We start from the raw sequence: 20,827 nt of genomic DNA on the forward strand, positions 1-20,827 counted from the left end.
CACACACAAAAAGCTTCAAAACTTCACAGTACGTAGGTCTTATAGTAGCACGGAAGAGAGAGTCTGAGAGAGAAAGGAGTGAGTTGCAGAGAGCTCATGAACAATTTTAAGGTAGAGGGTTAAGGAAGCGACGAGAGAAAGAATGGAATGGGACTGAGAATGGAGAGGAAGTGAGCGAGTAGGGGGGGTTTTATTAGGAAGAAGTTGGAGGACAAAGAAAATACAAGGTAAACGTGAGGCTTTACTACCCCAAGAGAGAGCCCCCACGGTCCTTACGCGGCTGTCTGCCTAGCCACAGGCCACCCAGCCCTAATTATCTTGGTATATAAATATACTTAACTGCTATAAATATAAATTAATTATATAAAATAAATTTATAAATTAAAGTAATTTTATAATTCTTGTTAAATTTATTTTATAATAAAAATAATTTTATAATTTAACATATTGTATCAAATCACATTAAATTTATATAATTCATTTGTACTTTAAAGTGTTTCTAGTATTATAAAAAATATTATTCTTTATCTTTAATTTTATCATTCTTAATTCTATTTTTTAATACATTTGAGGAGGGGAGTTTCGAACACAAATCTTCCATTTTAAAAGTTGGAGATTTATGTCAATCAGACCACATGACTTTGACATCATTTTTAATTCTTAAGGAAAATGATTTACATACAATATTTTTCATAACATTTTACACAATTATATTTTAAATGAAGGGTATTTTTATAAAGTATCTTATAAAAGTAACATCATTTTAAAAAATATCCTCATTTTATAAAAATTTTGTGCAACGTATTGTATAATGTGTTATGTGTATTTCGTTACTCAATTCTTAATAAAATGATTGATTGATGAAGTATATTTTAAACATTTTAAAAGTTTCTAGGGGTATCTTAGGGTACACAATTCGATTAATGTCGTAGCAATGCAACGTCAGAGAGGACGTAAAGGATGGGGTTTTAGGCTAATCAATCCTCACCATCTCAATAAATCTTACCTTTTTTTTTTATTATTATTTTTACCTATCTCTTCCGAGCGTATGTATGGCAATAATAATACTCCTTCTAGTTCCTCACCAACCCTTTCACAATGACCCCTTTGTCCTCCCCACCTACATACATTGCCTATCACATCCATCCTTGGGTCCTTCCTCATGTTATCTTTTCACTGTTTTAACCAAGTTTTGTCACCTCAGTTTTCTAAGACCCATGAGGTTTCCTGTTCTTGGTTTCTGTCTTTTTATCTTCTTCTTCTTCTTCTTCTTCCTCTTCTTCATGTTATGTGTTCCAGTCTTTAAGTATTAGGAGCAGCACTTAGAATTCTTTTGATAATTTAACCAAGTTAATGCATTGGTTTATGATTCCTAACATGCTGGGCCTTTAATCAATTGTCCAATCAGAAGATAATGTATTATGTATAAAAGTAATAAAAATAATTTTACAATCTAACATATCACATTTAGTCACATAAGTTTATGAATTTATTTTCGTGAAATACTGATAAAAAAAGTTCTCAAATTCTATAAAAAAAAAAAAAAAAAAAACCTAGGAGTTTTTCTTAGAGTATTCCATTGCATCTTGGTGATTTTTAGACTGTATTTGAGTAAATAAAATGACGTTCTTCTTCTTAGGTTTTTTATTTAAGTGATCGATTCTATATAAAATATTGTGCTGCATAATTAAAAATAATAAAATCAATGAAGAATAATATTATTTAATAAATTAATCTGAATAATGATATACATCATACTCTCATCTCACTTTCATCACATTATATAAGATGCAGTGTCACATTTATCACGCACTATTAAATAATAAATAATTATTTAATAGTGATAAATGTGTCGTGTATTATATAATATGATAAAAATAAGATAATAGTGTTGATTATAGAATTTACCTTTCAATCCCTTTCTCTTCTTAAAAAACGAATTTGATAATTCTAAGAAATCGCCTTTAATATTACATATGGATCGGGGGTCCCATATATAAGGGCTTTATAAAAAAAATTTAAAATAAATAAAATAAATAAAAAAATTATAGTCCAGCACCGGCTGTATATATATATATATAATATATATATAGATCGTCATGGGCTGCATGCATGGCTATTTAGGCCCCGCAACAGCCTTGCTCTCGATAAGGTGCTGCCCGCATGCATGCAGCAGCAGTCTCGGATTCTTGACCTAGTTCAATGGGTTTGATAAAATCCATGCACATTGGAGTTATTGTCTGAGTTCAAACCATGTGGCATTGAGCACGCACTAATAGAGTTATAAAATAGTGTACGTTCTGAAATATTTATGTTCTTCCGTTTAAAATAGAGTTATAAAAGAGTCGTCGTGTCTCGAAACAATCGACGATATCATTTCATGATGAATTCCATCATCTTATCATTGTAACACTACCATTTGTATATATGTTTCGGGCATGACTAATCTTTGTAAATATCGACCATCAATTTCTTTCGGCAAAGCATCATACAATATATATTTTAAGCATATACTGAAAGGAAAAATCTTCTTACAAACGATTTTGCATACCAAACCGTACACCAATGTTAAGTATAAGGTATTAATTTATTTAATGAAACAATGTGAATTGAAGATGAAAATAATTTTTTTGAGACAAATGACCTTATTCTTTCTCAAAAAAAAAATTCTTTTATTTTTTTTATAATAAAATAAACTATGTGAGTTTTGGTACGTAATTTAGTGTGCCAGACTGCTTATACCTAACAAGTCCTAATGTCATTCTCTCTTTTAGTAGCTTGCCTTAAAAATTTCTGTCCATTCTTTATATTTCGTACAGACAAAGCTGTCCCGATGCTCCTTCAAGGGTCCCTTTACATTTACTCTAAATGGCCCCCCAAACACTTCATGATTCTTGCAAGGCTAGATCGATCGATGTATAGAGAGTACTAGGGTTTAGAGGAAGTTCGCAGATCGAGGGTTGGAAGATAAAAAATAAAAATAAAATAAAATTCCAATTTTGTACATGATCACTTCATGAAGTTTCAAAGAAATGACAGTACTATTAACTAGCTAGCCCAAATTCTCTCTCTTTTTAATATGTCCTTCCATGTCTAGAACAAGGTAAACCTTGAACCCATCGATCGTCATGCACGTACACATGATTTGGATCGATCATCTATATATATATATATATATATATATATATATATATATGTACGTGCTTGATAAATGGCTGAAAATTTTCAACACTTTTCTCTTTCCCGAATGAAAATTATCTACAGCTTTACAGATACACATGAAGACGTATAAGCTAGAAATTAATTTCATGCGTATTGTAGGTGTGTGTGTGTGTATTGTGCGTATGGAGGTTAATTAATTAGTGTATGTGATCCAAGCTGCAGGAAAAAAGTTAAGAGGTTTTTAATTATGCGCCGCCTGAGATTAATCGAAAGCCAATTATTAATAGAAAAACTTTACGCATGCATCGTACTCACATTTCACTTTTATTTTATTATACATTTCACTTTTATTTTATTATGATGACATTGCATGCAAGTCCATCAACATAAAGCCAATTTAAAAAAATAAAATAAAAAAAATCCAAAGCCAATAAAATTAACGATATATTATCTAATTACATATATAGTTGTTTTTTTAGTTTTTATATCTCAATGTCAACATGAGGCCTATTTAATTTACGAAAAAATTTAAATACAGTCACCTCGCAGAAGCGCAGTGGAAACGCGGTTGATGTGATTAAAATGAAAACGCACCGTTTAGTAGAAAAAATGGAAACCCCGCCGTTTGATCCCAAACATTTCTCCCCTGTCCATTTGAGCTCTCCTTCCCTCCCTTAGTTTTGTCTTCCCTCCCTCTCTGCATTTCTTCCCACTGAAGCCTCCCTCCCTCCATCATAATATGTTACAATAACAACCTCACAAGCAAAAGTTGCAAGATTTTAAAATTTTGCTTCCGTTGACAAAACTAGTTGCAGATAAGTCAGATGATCAAGACATCAAGGTGAGTAACATCGGATCGGAGCTCTAAATTGATATCAAGATCTTTTTTTCCTGATTCGTTTCAAGTCAATTATAATAACCAACTAAGATTGAAAACAATAAAATATTTCCCCCCTTTCTGATTTTTTAATCTTATTCTCCCATTGATAAAAATGTCAGATATTAAAATTTGGTATTTAATAATTTGTGCTTTCCACTTGTATCTTCTAATTTTCTAATGCCAAAACATGACATGAAAACCTCTCTTATTGAAGATTTCTTTTTTATAAGATTTAATATATATACCAAGATCCAACAAATGGGCATACTTTCTTTTTTTTTTTTTGCCAGAGACTCTGTTTAGAATCAGTAGTCACTTTAATCCACAGGACCAGATCCTTGATCCTTGAAAGAGATTTTCAAGCGTTGGTCTCTTGGCTTCTTCTTTGATCACTTGGAAGAGATTTTCGTGCGTTGGTCTCTTGGCTTTGAAGAAGAGATTTTCTTGATCTTTTGGTTTTGAAGCTGGTGGTAAGGTTTGGGATTGATGGGTGGCAGTTGAGAAGCACATGGAATAGAGAGAGCGCCAGAGGAAGAGGAGTAGGAGGATTCTTGCTCCATCCTCAGTGCTAAAACGTCCTTTTTTTTACATATATATTTCTCCCTATTTACAATGAGGTAGAGCCTCTCTTTTATACAAGAAGTCTATACGGGAATATTCCATATAACAAAAAATGGCAGGTGTGTACACAGAGGCACGTACATGGTCAGTGCTACAGACAAAAAAGGGAGCGTCGAGGCACGTTGCTTGGTAGCACTACGAAGGATGATTTGCTGCAATGGTGAATATTCTAGGTGATGCTCGAGAGTCCTCATGGGTTTGCTCTGTTGTGTAAACGCCTTGATGCTCTGCATTATGGTTTGCATGAGCTGCATGTATTACGTGAACAGACCCCCTCAAGTCAAGCGGTAGAGATTTTAAGCGTAGACTTGAACACAGAAATTGAAAACGAGCAGTTGACAAAGGTTTGGTAAGAGCATCGGCTAGTTGGTCCTTGCCTGAGATAAAGGACACTGTAAGAGACTTGTTGAGGACTCTATCCCAAACAAAATGGAAGTCTATCTCAACATGCTGGGTTCGAGCATGAAACACCGGATTGGATGACAAGTAGGTGGCACCTAGATTATCACAATGGAGTACTGGTGCCGAGGTAAGAGTGATTCCAAGGTCTCTACACAGATGCTGCACCCAGATGATTTCTGCAGTGGCATTTGCCACTGCCTTGAACTCGGTTGATGTTGATGACCGTGCAACTGTAGGTTGCTTCTTAGATGACCATGAGATTAGGTTCAAGCCAGAGTATCTGAGGTAGGCGCCTGTGGATCGTCTATCATCGGGGCATCCTGCCCAATCGGCATCAGTGTATGCCGTAAGATTCATAGTTGATGACTTAGAAAATAAAAGACCAAGCTGAGGAGTATGTCTGAGATATCTTAAGATCCTTTTAACGGCTTGCCAGTGTGGTATTCTCGGTGCATGCATATACTGACATACCTTACTCACTGCAAAAGCTAGGTCCGGACGTGTGAAGGAGAGATACTGCAAGGATCCCACTGTACTGCGATACAAAGTTGGATCTTCGAATAGATTTCCACTGTGAAGACTTAATTTCTCTGTTGTGGCCATTGGTGTTTTAACTAGCTTTGTCGAGGACATATTTGTGCGTTGTAACAGATCGGCAATGTACTTCTTTTGGGTGAGCATGAGACCGTCACTGGTGTGAGTTGCTTCAATGCCAAGAAAAAAATGTAAGCTGCCGAGATCAGTGATGGGAAATTCAGCTCGTAGGGAACAAACAAGGTCTGTAATGAGCTGCATGTTAGACCCTGTAATAAATAGATCATCTACATACACAAGCACATAAAGTGAGTGTTCTCCAGAAATTCGAGTGAAAAGAGATGTGTCGGCAGTAGAAGTTTTGAAACCAATGTCAAATAATTTCTGACTAAGCCGAGAGTACCAAACTCTTGGAGATTGTTTCAAGACATAGATGGTTTTTTGAAGCTTGCAAACATGGTTTGGAAATTGAGGGTGTGCAAAACTAGGAGGTTGAGCCATGAAGACAGTTTTCGAGAGTGGTCCGTGGAGAAATGCATTTTGTACATCATATTGATGCATAAGCCATCCATTTGTGACTGCAAGTGAGAGAACCAAACGGATTGTTGTTGTCTTGACCACGGGACTGAAGGTTTCTTCATAGTCCACTCCCGATTGCTGCAATAACCCTTTGCCACGAGTCGAGCTTTTCGACGTTCAATTGTGCCATCTGCTAGATGCTTAGTTCTGAAAATCCACTTACAAGAAACAATGTTAGAAGCCTGAGATGCAGGAACAAGGGTCCATGTAGAGTTAGAAATTAAGGCATTAAATTCCTTTGTCATGGCAGACCTCCATTCGGAATATTTTTGCGCAGTAGAGAAACAAGATGGGTTTTCTGAAACTGCAGTGGCTATGTGAGCTTGCGGTGGAGGCCAATTTATAGTACCATCTACAAAGAGACGTGGGCGAGCCGAACCTGTTTGTGAGCGAGTGATGACTGAACGTGCATGCTGCAAGGCAGTTGGTGCATTTGGATTAGGAGGAACAGAGGTAGGGGGAGTAGATGAAGTGGGGATTGAGCCTAAAACTGAAGGAGAAGGAATAGACTGACTCAAAGGAGAGGTGAGGATAGGTAGAGATGTATGTGTGGATTCGGATTGGGTATTGGGCTGACATTAATGGGCAAAGGGAAAATGAGTTTCATTATACCGAACGTCTTTAGAAATGTAAATACGCTTTGTGGGTATGTGGTAGCAAATGGACCCTTGATGAGCCAGACTTAGACCAAAGTAAATACATTGAACAGCCCTATAATCAAACTTGTGTTGATTAAAGGGTCGTGTGAGAGGCCAACAGGCTGAGCCAAAGACGCGTAGAAAATTGATTTTTGGTTCGGTTTTGTGTAATGTATAAAAGGGAGATGTATTGGCAAGAGAAGTTGATGGGAGAATGTTTATTAGTCTCACAGCATGCTGGAAAGCATAAGGCCAGAATTGCAAAGGGATAGATGTGTGTGCAAGAAGGGCTAAGCCAGAGTCTACTATATGTCGATGCTTCCTTTCCACTATGCCATTTTGAGTGTGAGCATGTGGACAGGTTACTCGATGCTTAATACCAGTAGTGGCTAGATTTCGAGTGAAGGATCTAAACTCACCACCCCAGTCCGTTTGCAACTGTTAAATTTTTGTGTTCTATTGTAATTCTACGTAGGCTTTGAATTTAATGAATGTGGGTAAGGCTTGAGATTTATTTTGCAATGGAAACAACCATGTATATCAGGAAAAATCATCAACAAATGATATATAAAACTTGAAACCTTCATTAGATATATGAGGGGAAGACCCCAAAGATCACTAAAAACAAGTTCAAAAGGTGCTGAAGAGCGATTTAAACGTATAGGAGCAGGGGTATGATGGTGTTTAGCCATTGCACAAGCATTACAAAAATAAGATAAAAACAATGGATTAAAAGGAATGCCATGTTGACGAAGGATTGATTGCATAAGCTTAATGGAGGGGTGACCAAGTCTTGAATGCCACAAGGAGAGTGGATGGAGAATCAGTGGAAAGTGTGCTGGAAAGGGCTTGAGGAGGCGAGTTTGAGAACGTGTACAGACCATTAGTGGCTTTCCCTTGAAGGAGGGTGCTCCCCGTGGTGTAGTCCTTAACAAAAAATAATCAGAGTGAAATTGAAAGTAGACATGGTTATCAAGACAAAACTGTCGAACTGAAATCAGATTCTTTTTAAACGAGGGAACACACAAAAGTTTGTTCAAGAGAAAAGTTGAAGATGGAGAAGGGAAAGTGGCAGAACCCGAATGAGAAATGGTGACAGGGGATCCATCTCCAACATGAAGTTGTTCATCACCAATATGCTCTACAGCATGAAGGTTCAGATTGCTCAGCTCACTTGTAACAGGTTTGTTGCTGCTGTGTCAGAATACCAGACACTATCTGTTTGGTGATTGGAGGAGTTCTAATGGGCAGAAGGTGGAGTAGCCGATGTGTAGGCTTGGTTGAACCGATAGAGGCAGTTGAGAGCAATGTGGCCAAGTCTGTTACACACTTGGCAAATGGGACGAGAATCAGTAAATGTAGAAGATGGAGCAAATTGAGTGTTACCTGAGTAGCCATTTGAGGTACGACCCCCTCGATTTCGACCTCGATTAAAACTTTGACTATCACGGCCACGACCACGTGCATTTGAGGGAGAAGACCTGGCTGAGAAATTAGTCGAGGTTTCCTGAGGAGGGAAAAAAGAAAGGTTTGCAGCATGGTGCTGCATACGAGCCTCGTGAGCCAAAAGATGACCAAATAATTCATCTGTGGAGATAGGGTCTAGTCTGGTGGTGACTGAGGACACGAGGGCATCATAATCTGGGTCAAGACCAGCAAGCAAGTAAGGAACAAACTCGTTTGAAGGTAATGGACAGCTAGTTGCAGCCATGATGTCAGCAATGGTCTTTGCTTTTCGAAAATAGGTTGATATTGTGTCTGAACCCTTTCTAAGAGATGCTAATTGAAACTGGGTTTGGATTAAACGCGCTTGGGAGGCAGATGCATATGTAGACTCAAGTGAGAGCCACACATCTCGTGCACAGGTGTTGCCTACAACTTGAGCAATGATAGGCTCAGAGAGGGAAGAGATCAATGCAGACATAACCAGTTGGTCATGTTGAAGCCAAAGGTCGTAGGCTGCATTAAGGGAACCATCTGAAAGTTTAGCTGGGGGATGCATAGAAGATATCTCTTCTTTTCATCTTCTGAATAACGATAAGAGTACTCTTGGTTTTTCCTTTTTTTAATATAGATTAACGTGGCAGTACAAGAATCAGCCGACTCCCCACAACTTGCGCCCCTCGACTATATGTAGAAGAATTGTTAATTTATACATATGGGGGATGCTACTCATCAACCCACACCACACACCTTATATATTTTAGAATTATTTATTTTATTCTTATTAAATTAATTGAGTTATTCTACTCATCATTCATACATGACCATATACTACTTGTTATGAGAAAAAAAGAAAAAAGAATTAAAAGATATGTGGTGTGTCATTTTCTTATTATTAATTGACTCCAAAAAATTGGAACAAAAAAAAAATGACTCCAAAAATTTTATTTTGCTATATATTTTATGTAACTAAATTTATTATAATTACTTGACTGCGCCAAAAGAATAATGGTCTTATATATTCAATGCTCTAGGGTTTACGGTTTAAATTTTAAAGCTAATTAAGGAAGTGCATGCATGGCTGCATGCGTGCCAACTTTACTAATAAAATTTTAATATCTTATATATTTTTCTCTATATATATTCTTTGAAAAATTAAGTTTCGTGTCTATAACATTCGTGTTGACTTGTCAGATATTAAAAATTGTAAAAATTTTAAAACTCAAAATTTGAAATTCAAATTAAAAAATAAAATAGAACTACTACTCAGTAGATAAAATGTTATATGTGAAATCATAACAATGTGATAATTAAAAAATATTATTAATAATACAAGCATGAAGGAATTATAATAACAGAGTCATGGTGATCAGATACAGTCAAAATCATCGCTTTGAAGGTCTCATGAACCTCATAAACACAAAAAACTGCAAGATCATGCACAAATTGTTCTGAAAATTTTTCTTATTAAGTTGATTCAGTAATTCTATGCCCCAATGCTTTCGAATTCTATCTGTTGTAGTGAAGTCGATAGAAAATCTAGAAGAAAAAAAGAAGTCGATAGAAAATCAAATCATTTATTACAGATTCACTTGAAGGTGTAAATTATTAAAGTACTGGATTTTGATTTTTTTTTTTTTTTTTTTTTTTTTTTTGTTTTTTGTTACGAAAAAGACTGCACGTACGTACGCTTGAGTAGTTGCAGAGAGCAGAACCCAAGGCTTTAATTGATTCATTATATATATAGTGCTGTTTCTGGCAGACAAATATTTAAATGCTTGATTATTGATGCATCTCTTTCACATGCCACTCATGTGCCCCCATACTCACAAGTTATCAGGTTCTCTTACAGATTTATTAAGGCATTGCTGTCTTATATATATATATATAGATAGATAGATAGATTTCGTGTAGTGTTCTTTCAACCACATGGCATGGCTATTAACGTTAAATCTAATTTTATAATTTAATATATTATATTAAGTCACGTTAATTTCTAGATTTTATTTTTATGTAATATTTGTATTATTAAAGCATTATAGAGAAAGAATACTATTAATAATGAGCTCGTTTTATGTACAAAGAACATTACATGTTTGGTTAGTGAAATTTTCTCTAAATTTTGAGAATTCTTGAAAAATAAAATATATATATATATAGGAGAAATACTAAAACACTAAAAAATTCGCTACAAATTAATGTCGTACAAACTAAGTTTATAATTCATTTAATTGGTGCTTCATTATTAGAGTTTATAAAGCCTATTCAATTAAATTTGTACTACTGTCTGTATAGCATTCATTACTAAAAGCTTTTTAAATGTATTTTGTATTAAGTTTTGTGAAAGTACTGTTTTTTTTAAAAAAAATTTGTGAAAATTGTTTTAGTTTTTTTTTTTTTTTTTTTTTTATTATGAAAACTTGGACAAATGATTATATGAAAAAAGTTTTTGATCAAGAAATCATGTGTGGAGAAATCCATATTATTTTTATTTACGGGCCGATTATTGAAGAAAAATGTTATATTTTATGAAAAATCATGATCAAGAGAAGTGGTTAACAACTTTTACGCAACTAATGAATAAAATATTAGTTGTTTTAAATTTTTTTTTTTACTTTAATGTGTTTAAATTTAGAAAAAGAAACATTATTTTATTATGCAGTTGTAGAATAGTTGTGATATAGTTTAATCACATTATTCATTAATCATTTAACTTAATTATTATTTCCTTTTTCTAATAAAAATTTAGAGTAAATATAAAGATTGCTGAGCATTATTATGATTCAAATAGGAAGAGAGTATTGTATATATATAGGATAACAAATATTACCTCCAAAATAATGCTCTATCAAAGATGCACCCATTAATGGCGACCTTATGAAATGAATATATATATATAGAGAGAGAGAGAGAGAGAGAGAGAGAGAGATTCCAAGCTCCAAGGGGTGGAAATGAACTGGTTATCAAACGTTGGATGAATGAAGCATCCAGGACCACGTGATCATCACACCCTTTGATGCTAACAGTCTACTAGTTGGCCATAACTGCAGAGCTCCATGCAATATTGCGGGGTAGTTGGTTGGCTACGTACTTCATATAAATTTAAGGGCACAACTTAATAGGGCTAGAAACTCTTTGGGCCTACTAAGTTCCCCTTTCTAAAGGTAAAGTGGCCTACCAAGATTTATTGCTTTCTATGAATTCATCCACGCATTTTTATGGGCTTTTAAAGTTTGAAATTTTGGATGGGTCCAGATTGTACAGAATCAACACTACCACCATATCTCTCGCTCTCTCTCACTGGTTTCAGATACTCTACTGTTTTACCATTTAGTGCAATGGTGCGTTTTCAAGGCTTGGGATGAGGGTCCCCCCACACCAAATTTATACTGAGCCACTGATTATCCTCACCGTACAACCCCTGAAGCCATTGTACATGTTTGATTTGATCTTGACGGTCTGTCAGAGCCGATAACAGCACAGATATCATCCATCATGTGTATGCATGTGTATATCTATTCATGTGTGTATGTATGCATGCATGCACGCATATGTATTGTCGTGTGTTCTGTTTTTTCCTACGAAGCTTTCAGGTAAAAACATTAGTGCCCTTTGGTTTCCCTTACAATGCAGGCACTTCAAATACATAGATGATGATGGATCCTGATCTTGTAGCCATGTTGATAATAGAGTAGTCGCGTGACCCAGTAGATTTGGAAGTCCAGATACATAATAGATGACAACTGTCTCGGCCGAATGATACACTTGCAATTATCATGGAGTGAACTGCAGTTCCAAGTACTACATAATCTAAAGACCTCCCCAAAATCCAATCCCCCCGGGAGAGAGAGTTCATGAACAAAAATCTTGTGTTTTGTTTGAAGCTTTAAATGAAGCTCTTCCATAAGAACAGATGTCATCTATTACATGGCAAGATTTTCCCACCGACCATTGCTCTTCTGAATAGTTATGGAAACAAGATGGTGTAACTTAACTGGAGATACAATAACAAAAAATCCCCTGTTTGGAATTATGGATTACTTCTTAGATTTCTGTCTTTCTTCTTGCTTCATATTCCCAAGCTCCACAAGAAGAGTCAGAAGAGCCTCACACATTTCGCAAGCATCAGGCTCACCGGGTATCTTCTTCCTTGAAGAGTAAACCATCCAAGCATGGTCAAGCTTCAGGTCTGGTCTGACAACGACCGACCCTGGAACTTCAGCATCACGGCATGTTACTAGACCATCACTCTTCTCCCCATACCTGAGCTGCAAATGAAGTGCACATATAGCCATCGCAGCAGATAAAGGGATCACTACGGGCACCTGACGTCCGGCTTGAACAATATTATCAGACTCTTCATTCCCAAAGTTGGGAAATGGAAGCCAGGGAAGTTCTGCGTGGGCTATGTGGGTCATTGTAGCAAGGACGCCAGGAGCAATACTTGCTTCAGAGTGGAAGGATATCACAGGGATACTATCAGGGAGCTTATGTTTCATGACAAAATCCTTCCGCTTCTCGTATGTGAGATCCTCCAGTGCCCTTATATCACCCTAAATATACGTTTGAAACAAAAATTGATAATAAGAAAAATCAGCATACTCTTAGTCTTAACAAAAACTTTGATACTGCATCAAATTACCAGCACTTTATCAAACCCATGCCAAGCATAATTGAGTATGCAGGCTTGGAGAAAAGGAGACAAAAGGAATGATGAAACTGATAGTAAAACTTCCCCGGAAGAATTTGCACTTGATAAGTCCATATGAAATAGGCTTAAGGGATGTGCTTGTGAAGCAGGAAATTAAATCTACAAGAGACATGACATAAAAGACTATCCTGACCCAAGACGAAAGGTAACTAGCATCAAACAGCCCCCCACCAATGAGATTTAAGTTCTTTAAATTTTAATAGCATGAGTCAAAGATGCTCTCAAGCATAAATTATGGTTAGGGGTCCTTTATTACATGCATAAAGGAGGCATTCATAATTTTTTAGCAAAAGGAATTGAATACCTTAATAAGCTTGCATATCAAGAACTCCATGATCCTGCGTGTTTCTTTGTCAGCAATCTGGCCTTCACGGAGAGTATCAGAAGCTAAAGGGGTGCCACCATAGGGGCTTTGCACCAGCGCCAAACCAGCAACTTTGTCTTTCAAATCAGGCCAGTAAACTGACAATGCTGCCGCAGCATCAACCCCACCCTTGCTGTGCCCCAGCAGCATTACACGCTTGCCTGATCCCCAGTAAAGCTCCTCAATATATTGCTTCAGTTCCCATGCATTGTGCTCCACCGATGCCTGTGTACAAGGAAAGATATTTGACACTAGCCACACTAGCATAATTTCATGTCATTTATGGATATAGAAAGATATGGGAAAGGAAGCCAAATTAGAAATTATAAGGAAGAATCTCAAGAACATACAGTTTGAAATGAATAAAAGACATTGTTAGAAAATAAAATTTCACACACCCTGGCCGATATAGGCATTGTATCAAGTGATCATATATTACCTCACTATGAATTTTTGCAATATGACAAGCTAGACCCATCTTTGAAAAGAATCTTTTAGCGCCCACAAAATATAAGGGACCGTGATTACTAAAGAGGCCTGCCAGATCAAAATTCCCATTTAAGTGGGTGTGCCCATGCCAATTGGCAAAATGAATAAAAAGCAAACTCCAGACAAAGGATCTTCTCATACCTGGAATTAGCAGATAAACAAATGAATTGGGTAGCTTGTGCTCTCCATTTCTAGAAGAAAACACAGAAAAACATATCAAGTAACAAGATATATAGATCTATGAAACAGTAAAACGATACATAATTGAAACTCCTCAATTGCATGGAGAAGAAACAATCATGAAGCATATACGTTCACTATCTTATAGACTACATAATCTATCACAATAAATAATTTTGGAAGCATTAGACTTCAATGAACCATTCTCCTATTCATCAACATCAGTATCATCTTACTAACTCGTGCCATTTCAGTTTTCTAATCAATGAATTCATACAGGTTATTGAGTTTTAGAAGTTATGGAGCCGATAAGTTATGTCTCTTTATGGGTAGACTTTTCCCATCATTAACATACAAACATAAAAAGAATGAGGGAAGAGAAGACCAAGATGCTCAACCAAATCTTGGAGATCAAAGTGCATTGAAACTCTCTCACCTATCAAAAAAAAAACATTGAAACTCTCTCAAAGATTCTATTTATCACATGATGGCTCAAAGTGTATTAACTTAATTACATATATTATGTTTACTTTAAAATTTTAACCATTCCCGTGCATCGTACAGGTTTGCAACTAGTTGTTTGATAATAATATAACTTTTGTACCACTTATGAGAAGAAGTAGTAGTAAAAAAAAAAAAAACAGCCCTAGCATTACTGTTGAAATATATTGATGACATATTATGGTTGGAAAAATGATGGAAATGGTGCTTGGCAAACTGCTAACTGGATGATATAAAAACCATCTGCCCCCAGAGGACGGTGATCAGTAACAGAACTTGGACATATGGGCAATATCAGGCACCACAGGAGTTTCTTCATTTGAGCATGATAGAATTGTTTAGACTATAGATAATTGTATATTAGCAAAATTCTTAACAACTATAGTTGCAGTACACATCTCCAATAATAGAAAATGAAAGAATTGAACAGAAAGTATCAATGAACTCCAGACTAGTCAAATGAACCCAGAGATAAAACTAAAAAAAAGATCATAACGAACACAGCCCCCTGCCCCCAGGTGGGTGGACCAACATAGAGCAGTAAGAATATACAAATTTAGGCTGGCTACCTAATGCCTGCAAGCAATTCCAAGAATCTTGGCGTCCCATCCTTCACAGGAGCCATTCCTGGAGTGTGTTGCAACCATCCAATATCATCAGAAGAGCCGCGCAATGTTTTACACACTCGAGATATAATGCTGATTATAGCAAAACAAATATAGATGTTATAAGAGAACCAAACCAAGAAATTGTAAAAGCATAAAATTGATAATAATAGAAATAAACTGAAAGAGACCACCCACAGACTCTTCAATGGCAAATGAACCCACCAGTTTTCATAGTAAAATCTACTTCTTTTACCTCCAAACTTGATCTTGAATGCATCTAATGTATGAAAATGACAGTTTCCAAGAGTACAGTGCCAAACTCCAGGAAAATTGTAAACTGAAACTGAATAAAGGAAGCATCAACCTGCATCCATAGGAAGCAACTGAAGGATCAAGGAGACCAAAAATTTGCAATCAAAGTAGAGTAATGGTAACAGAGGATCCCCTAAGGCATGTACTTGGTAGACAACTATTTCAAAGAAAGGAACTAACATCGCTTTAGTTAGGCCTTGTTTGGATTCAGAGATTGTCTCAACTCATCTTATCTCGTCTCATCTAATCATATTATAACTTTCCCAAATTTCCAAACAAAATACAATAAACAATTATACTTTTTCAAATCCCAAAACAAAATAATATTCTAACAATATTTTATTCAACTTTAAATTTTTATCTCATTTCATCTCATCTCATCTCAACTCACTATCCAAACCTCCCCTTATGAGGAAAGGGGAGGAAGGAAACAAGGAGGTGAAACAGATTGAAACCACAGAGAATCTCAATCATCTGAAACATATAAGAATAGGTTGATCGTGACATTTTCCCATTTGTCACGTTTAATCAAAACACTTGACTATCAGTTCAAAACGCATTGCTGAGTCTTTATAGGATAGCATCATACATGATCTTAATGGAAAGAAAGTTCTTACCCTTGAAAAAAGATAGGGACACCCCCATAACTGTAACTGTTATCAACAACTTCAGACCTTGTATTTACAAGAAACTCTTCCTTAAGTTCTGAGGCTCTCCCTTCCAGGATTGTAGGGCTTGCAATGGAGATGCAAGGTTTAGAAGATGATGAATTTGAGCTTCTATTCATATCTCCTAATACAAGATCCTCTGCAAAAACAGAAGCATGTCAAAATGCAGCCATTATGGTTCAATAACACGGATAACTCTAAAACATCAGTGAACTACAAAACATTCTCCATATAGAAGGCATTAATGTTTTGATGGCAAAGACACCAATTTCCAATAGCATGTGTATATTTAACAAACAAGTGACTCACCAATAAATTGAATGAATTGAAGACTTATATAGCTAGTCAAAGTCAAGAGATGGGTGAAAATATCATCCACTAATGAGTCAAATCCGAGAGTATCCATAAGAAGACTAGTGTTCCTCACAGCATCACCATGGACCTGATACAACACCCTCTATTAAATCCAGAGAAAAAGCTCTAACGTCAACTAAAATTACATATACATATTATATATGGGAACAGTGCATGTTTTCAACTTTTCAACACCGATCTCAAAATGGTCCTGTCTTCACTTTCTACATGGGTAAGCCAAATGTGGGATAAACAAATTAACCTTTTGAAGATTCTATTAATACTTTTCAATTTTTCCAAAGAAGATGTTTTTACTCTTGATAAGTGGTCAAAGATAGATGTATAGCTTAGGTCAATGCATAGCCTAATCCATGGGTTGAATGGAAACTATCCAGACTAGTTAGTTACACAGATTTTAAATGTTAGATTTTTGTAAATAGTATCTCAGCATGTGTCCATACTAACAGGCTAAGGTGTCATGGTATTCATCAAGAAAGTTTCGATAATGAATCAAAACACACTCACAAACACGGGTAAAGAGCAGAAAACCAGTATTACCAAATGCTTTCTTTGATGATCATGTACATCCAGGAGGTAATGATGGCTTGAAAAACGCCCAACCTGATGTGAAAAATATATAATTTAAGAAATCACATTATGAAAGATCCAGATTCTTCAAGGCAATATAGTTAGTTTTCCTTGATGCACGGGAGTTAGTGCTCACTGTTGATTGGACTTCAGATATGTCCTCTTGTATATGTACATCTCCCATGAATTCTTTGAAACCTGAAATCATTGAACAACCTAATTAACAGAATTTAGAGGATAAAGATGCGACTGCAATCCAAGCTGAAGGAAGCAAAGGGGGTCTCCAGAGAAAACACTACAAAATCTATAAAATGGGAAAGGAAATATTGGACTACAGGGAAGAGAAAATCTAAATCATAGATTTTTTTTTTTCCTTCAACCAGAACAGTTTTTGAATTAGTCAAAACAGCAAAATAAAAGGATTTTGCTGTTGTGGGAGATCACAAGGGTATTATTAACATCCATCCAACCTTCAGCAAAAAAGAAGCTAAAGCTCAGCTAAGGTGCGGTTTGGCTCGGCTAAATCTCAATAAGCTGAGAAGGCATTGGCTCTGGCAGTTAAGGGGTGCAGAAGCTCGTCTTAGAATCGAATCTCACAAACAAAGTAAGAACAAAATGGAAATGTTAAAGACGCCTTTTGAGGCAGTCAAGACTCAAGGGGTACGTTAACTGGTCTTAGAATCGAATTTCGTCGAACGAGATAAGATCGAAATTATATAACGCATCTTTACGAGGAAGTCGATAATGTTTTGACCTATCATGAAAAGAGATGAAAAATGCCAAACCATCGGATTAGGAGAAATGAAATGGCCTCTTTCAAATTCATAATTTACTTCGAATATTGGTAAAAGGTGACAAGACTGAAATTTTCGGATCCTTCCAAATATCACAGAACATTTAGTTCTACAAGCAATATCAATGTAAGCATTTTTCATTTCAAAGCACATAGCTCATTGCTTTGTCACTCAGAAATTATACAGAACGGAAAATTTCAATTCATATTCAAGCACAGACAGTTCAAGTTTCCACATTAACCAAGACAGGAGAGGAATGAATCAAATTTGTATTTAACAACATATACCCAGATGAGAAAAATCAATAATACCCCAATCCTTCAAAAGGCCGATCTAAACGCATATAACTCATCCTCAACAGAGACATGCATAAAACTAAGATGTCAGTGAGTAACTTACGCAAGTAAAGTTCAAAATTTGAAGCCAAACAACGAAAGAGAGACAGAAATCTGCGAAACCCACAAAGAGTGTTAAGAATCAAAAAACCAATTCAAATGCAAAAGAGGGAAAAAGAAAGAGAAACCCACATACGCCATTCCCAAGAAAGTTTGAAAATCAAAATAAAACCAAACACACTGAATTTAATTCAATGAAAAGGAAACTACGAAAAGATGTTTGGAATAGTACCAACCGAAATGAAAAGAGAGTCATGGAATGGAAATGGAGCAATAGATGATCATTATCCACTTGCTTTCTTTTTAATCTTCTATGGCCACCTAAGTTCGGTTTCAAAAGCAAGAAATAAATCTTCTTTTCTTCTCGTCTCCGTTTTATTTTTCCTGTTTGGAGAAAGTAAGAAGAGGTGATTAGAAAAATTGATCAAATTGGAGTTACGAAATAATTCCAGGAACCCTGGCAAAAATCCGTGACTCAGAAAATCGTTGAAAGTTTAACTGACACTAAGGCTTCGTTTGGTTACCAAACTCACCTCAATTCATCTCAACTTATCATTACAATTTTTTTAAATCCCAATATAAAATATAATAAACAATTCAATATTTTCAAATTTTAAAATAATAATAATATTAAAAAATAATATTCTAATAATATTTTATCATCACAACTCAACTCAACTCAACTCATTTCAACATCCACACACACCCTAACTGTGAAAACCAAACTTTTGGAGACCCATAAGCAATCACTATTATTAGAGCATTGGCAATGGACTAGCCATTTGCCAATTCAAGTCTAAATTAAAAACAAATGTTAAAAAAAAAAATCTACATTGGCCTAGTTATACATCCAAAGTTTGACATTTATGCTACAGTAGTTTTTCACTCATCGCCAGACTTGGCGAGCTACTGTACACAGACCAAATGAATATTTTATCAATTTCGTTGTCTCCTGCTCATCTTTCGCTCGATTTTTCTCTCTCTTCTTCTCGAAACCCTCATTTCCTCTTGCTTTCTCCCGAAACTCCTCTTCCTTTCTTCTTCGCCCTTCTCTTTCTTTCTCTAGAAACTTCTCTCCGAAACTCCATTTTCTTATTCTTTTCTTCTCTTCTTCGCCCTTTTCTTTCTCTCCCGAAACTCCCTTCTCTTCTTCCCTTTTCTTTCTCTCCCGAAAATACTTTCTTTTCTTCTCTTCTTCGCCCTTTTCTATCTTTCTCCCGAAACATAACAGGTCTTCTCCGCCTTCTCCTCACCGGAAGTGTCGGCTGGTGGTAAGTTTTGTCAGTCACTCTCCGTCTTACTCACGGGGACTCACATCCCCGATTGTTTAAACGTACACACACTCAGATTTCTCTTCCTCATTTCTTTGCTTTCACATGAGGTCATTTTTGGGTTTTAGAATATCATAGTTGGAGGCGATTTTCATCACTGGACCGTGTGGCATGCTCGTGAAACCAATCGATCCCCACGTCCAGGTTTAGGTATGGAAATTCTGTTTCGCTCTACTTTTTATACAAAATTTATTTGGGGGATGTATATATAGCCGTGATTGCTAGAGATTAATAAGGATTTTATTAATTGGATTCAAAGTTTGTGCAATGTTGTTGGTTATTGAAAGGCGTTGATTGGTATTCTGTGATTGAAATTCCCGTGATTGGTATTCTGTTATTGCAAATCTGTGATTATGATTAGTCTTATCCCACTTTGTGATCAACCTATTCCTGCTCTTCAAATATATTGGTACTTAGCCAAATGAAAAACAAGATTGTTCATATAACTTCAAAACACAGAAATTAACCACCATATAATCCAAGACCTCACTTGTGGTGCTATCAAATGCAAGGGGTTTGGCAAATCACAAAACAATCGGTAACTCAACAAATGAAAAACAGAGAAACGAATGAGAATGTGCTGAAGTTAGAAGATATTATTGCAATATATGGTCTGTACATATGAAGGTGTATTAAATTATTAATACAGCATTAAGAGCTGACTAACTCTAACTAACTAAAGGTAACTAGAAAATTATACTGATTTGTTAAGTCTAATAAAAGGCAGCAGGCACCCACAATAGTTTAGAGTGTGTGCGCATGGATAGTGAAATATGATAGCCTAAGGGGCTCTTCCTCCAACCCTCAAATGAATAAGAAAATATATACCATGCAACCCAATATGATAGAACTTTTTCAATCCCCCTCACTTTTCATTCTTTAAGTGTCATCACTACTGGAAATCCAAGGAACCACCGCATCCTTGCCGTTTCCTTACCCCAAAAAGTAGTGTTGGAATCTCAAAAGTACAAATGAATAAAAATGAAAGTAGATTATGAGTTACATCATGAGATAATGTGTTGGAAGTTAGAAATTTCCATGTCACACACAGATTGGTTTATTTCAGTACTTCAAAAGTTTATGTTCTCGAAATTGGAAAGCAGTATCACAATGAGCCTCATGAGCTGTAACAGAGACTGTACCATATTAAGTTTTCCATATATGTGTGCCTGCATGCGTGTGTTTGCTTTAACATTGTATGATGGATTTGAGTATACATCAGAAAAGTACTTTCAGCATACTAAACCAAGAAGTAACTAAAACACAATTGCAA

The 20,827-nt window shown here is 35.9% G+C and overlaps 2 protein-coding genes across 5 annotated transcripts; both read right to left on the reverse strand.

The window, feature by feature from the left end:
• Positions 1–8,056: 8,056 nt before the first annotated feature.
• LOC121253543 lies at positions 8,057–8,818 on the reverse strand. The gene has a single exon (XM_041153544.1). It carries the CDS (start codon positions 8,816–8,818, stop codon positions 8,057–8,059), a length of 762 nt encoding a protein of 253 aa, XP_041009478.1.
• Positions 8,819–12,007: 3,189 nt separating this feature from the next.
• LOC121252570 lies at positions 12,008–18,727 on the reverse strand. 4 transcript variants are annotated; one of them, XM_041152274.1, is made up of 12 exons: positions 18,460–18,727; positions 18,228–18,277; positions 17,171–17,232; positions 17,005–17,067; positions 16,402–16,534; positions 16,042–16,231; positions 15,366–15,476; positions 15,074–15,202; positions 13,965–14,014; positions 13,774–13,871; positions 13,275–13,559; positions 12,008–12,812 (listed from the first exon to the last, which is right to left on the reverse strand). In XM_041152274.1, exons 1-12 carry the CDS (start codon positions 18,477–18,479, stop codon positions 12,297–12,299), a joined length of 1,707 nt encoding a protein of 568 aa, XP_041008208.1. In that variant the 5' UTR covers positions 18,480–18,727; the 3' UTR covers positions 12,008–12,296. The 4 variants fall into 4 exon arrangements, with proteins under 4 accessions (XP_041008208.1, XP_041008210.1, XP_041008209.1 ...); XM_041152276.1 differs by having other exon boundaries at positions 18,456–18,727; XM_041152275.1 differs by lacking the exon at positions 18,460–18,727 and adding an exon at positions 18,360–18,434.
• Positions 18,728–20,827: the final 2,100 nt, after the last annotated feature.

The sequence above is a fragment of the Juglans microcarpa x Juglans regia genome, chromosome 2S (assembly GCF_004785595.1).
Source record: "Juglans microcarpa x Juglans regia isolate MS1-56 chromosome 2S, Jm3101_v1.0, whole genome shotgun sequence".
Classification (NCBI taxonomy): Eukaryota; Viridiplantae; Streptophyta; class Magnoliopsida; order Fagales; family Juglandaceae; genus Juglans; species Juglans microcarpa x Juglans regia.

Bases quoted from the DNA above. Each gene is read 5' to 3' on its own strand.
- LOC121253543 (XM_041153544.1), bottom strand. From the start codon at position 8,818: ATGCATCCCCCAGCTAAACTTTCAGATGGTTCCCTTAATGCAGCCTAC.
- LOC121252570 (XM_041152274.1), bottom strand. From the start codon at position 18,479: ATGACTCTCTTTTCATTTCG. The intron at 14,015-15,073 runs GTAGCCAGCCTA...GTTTTCTTCTAG, and splicing joins GAATTGCTTGCAGGCATTAG to AAATGGAGAGCACAAGCTAC. The intron at 12,813-13,274 runs GTATTCAATTCC...ACGTATATTTAG, and splicing joins TGATATGCAAGCTTATTAAG to GGTGATATAAGGGCACTGGA.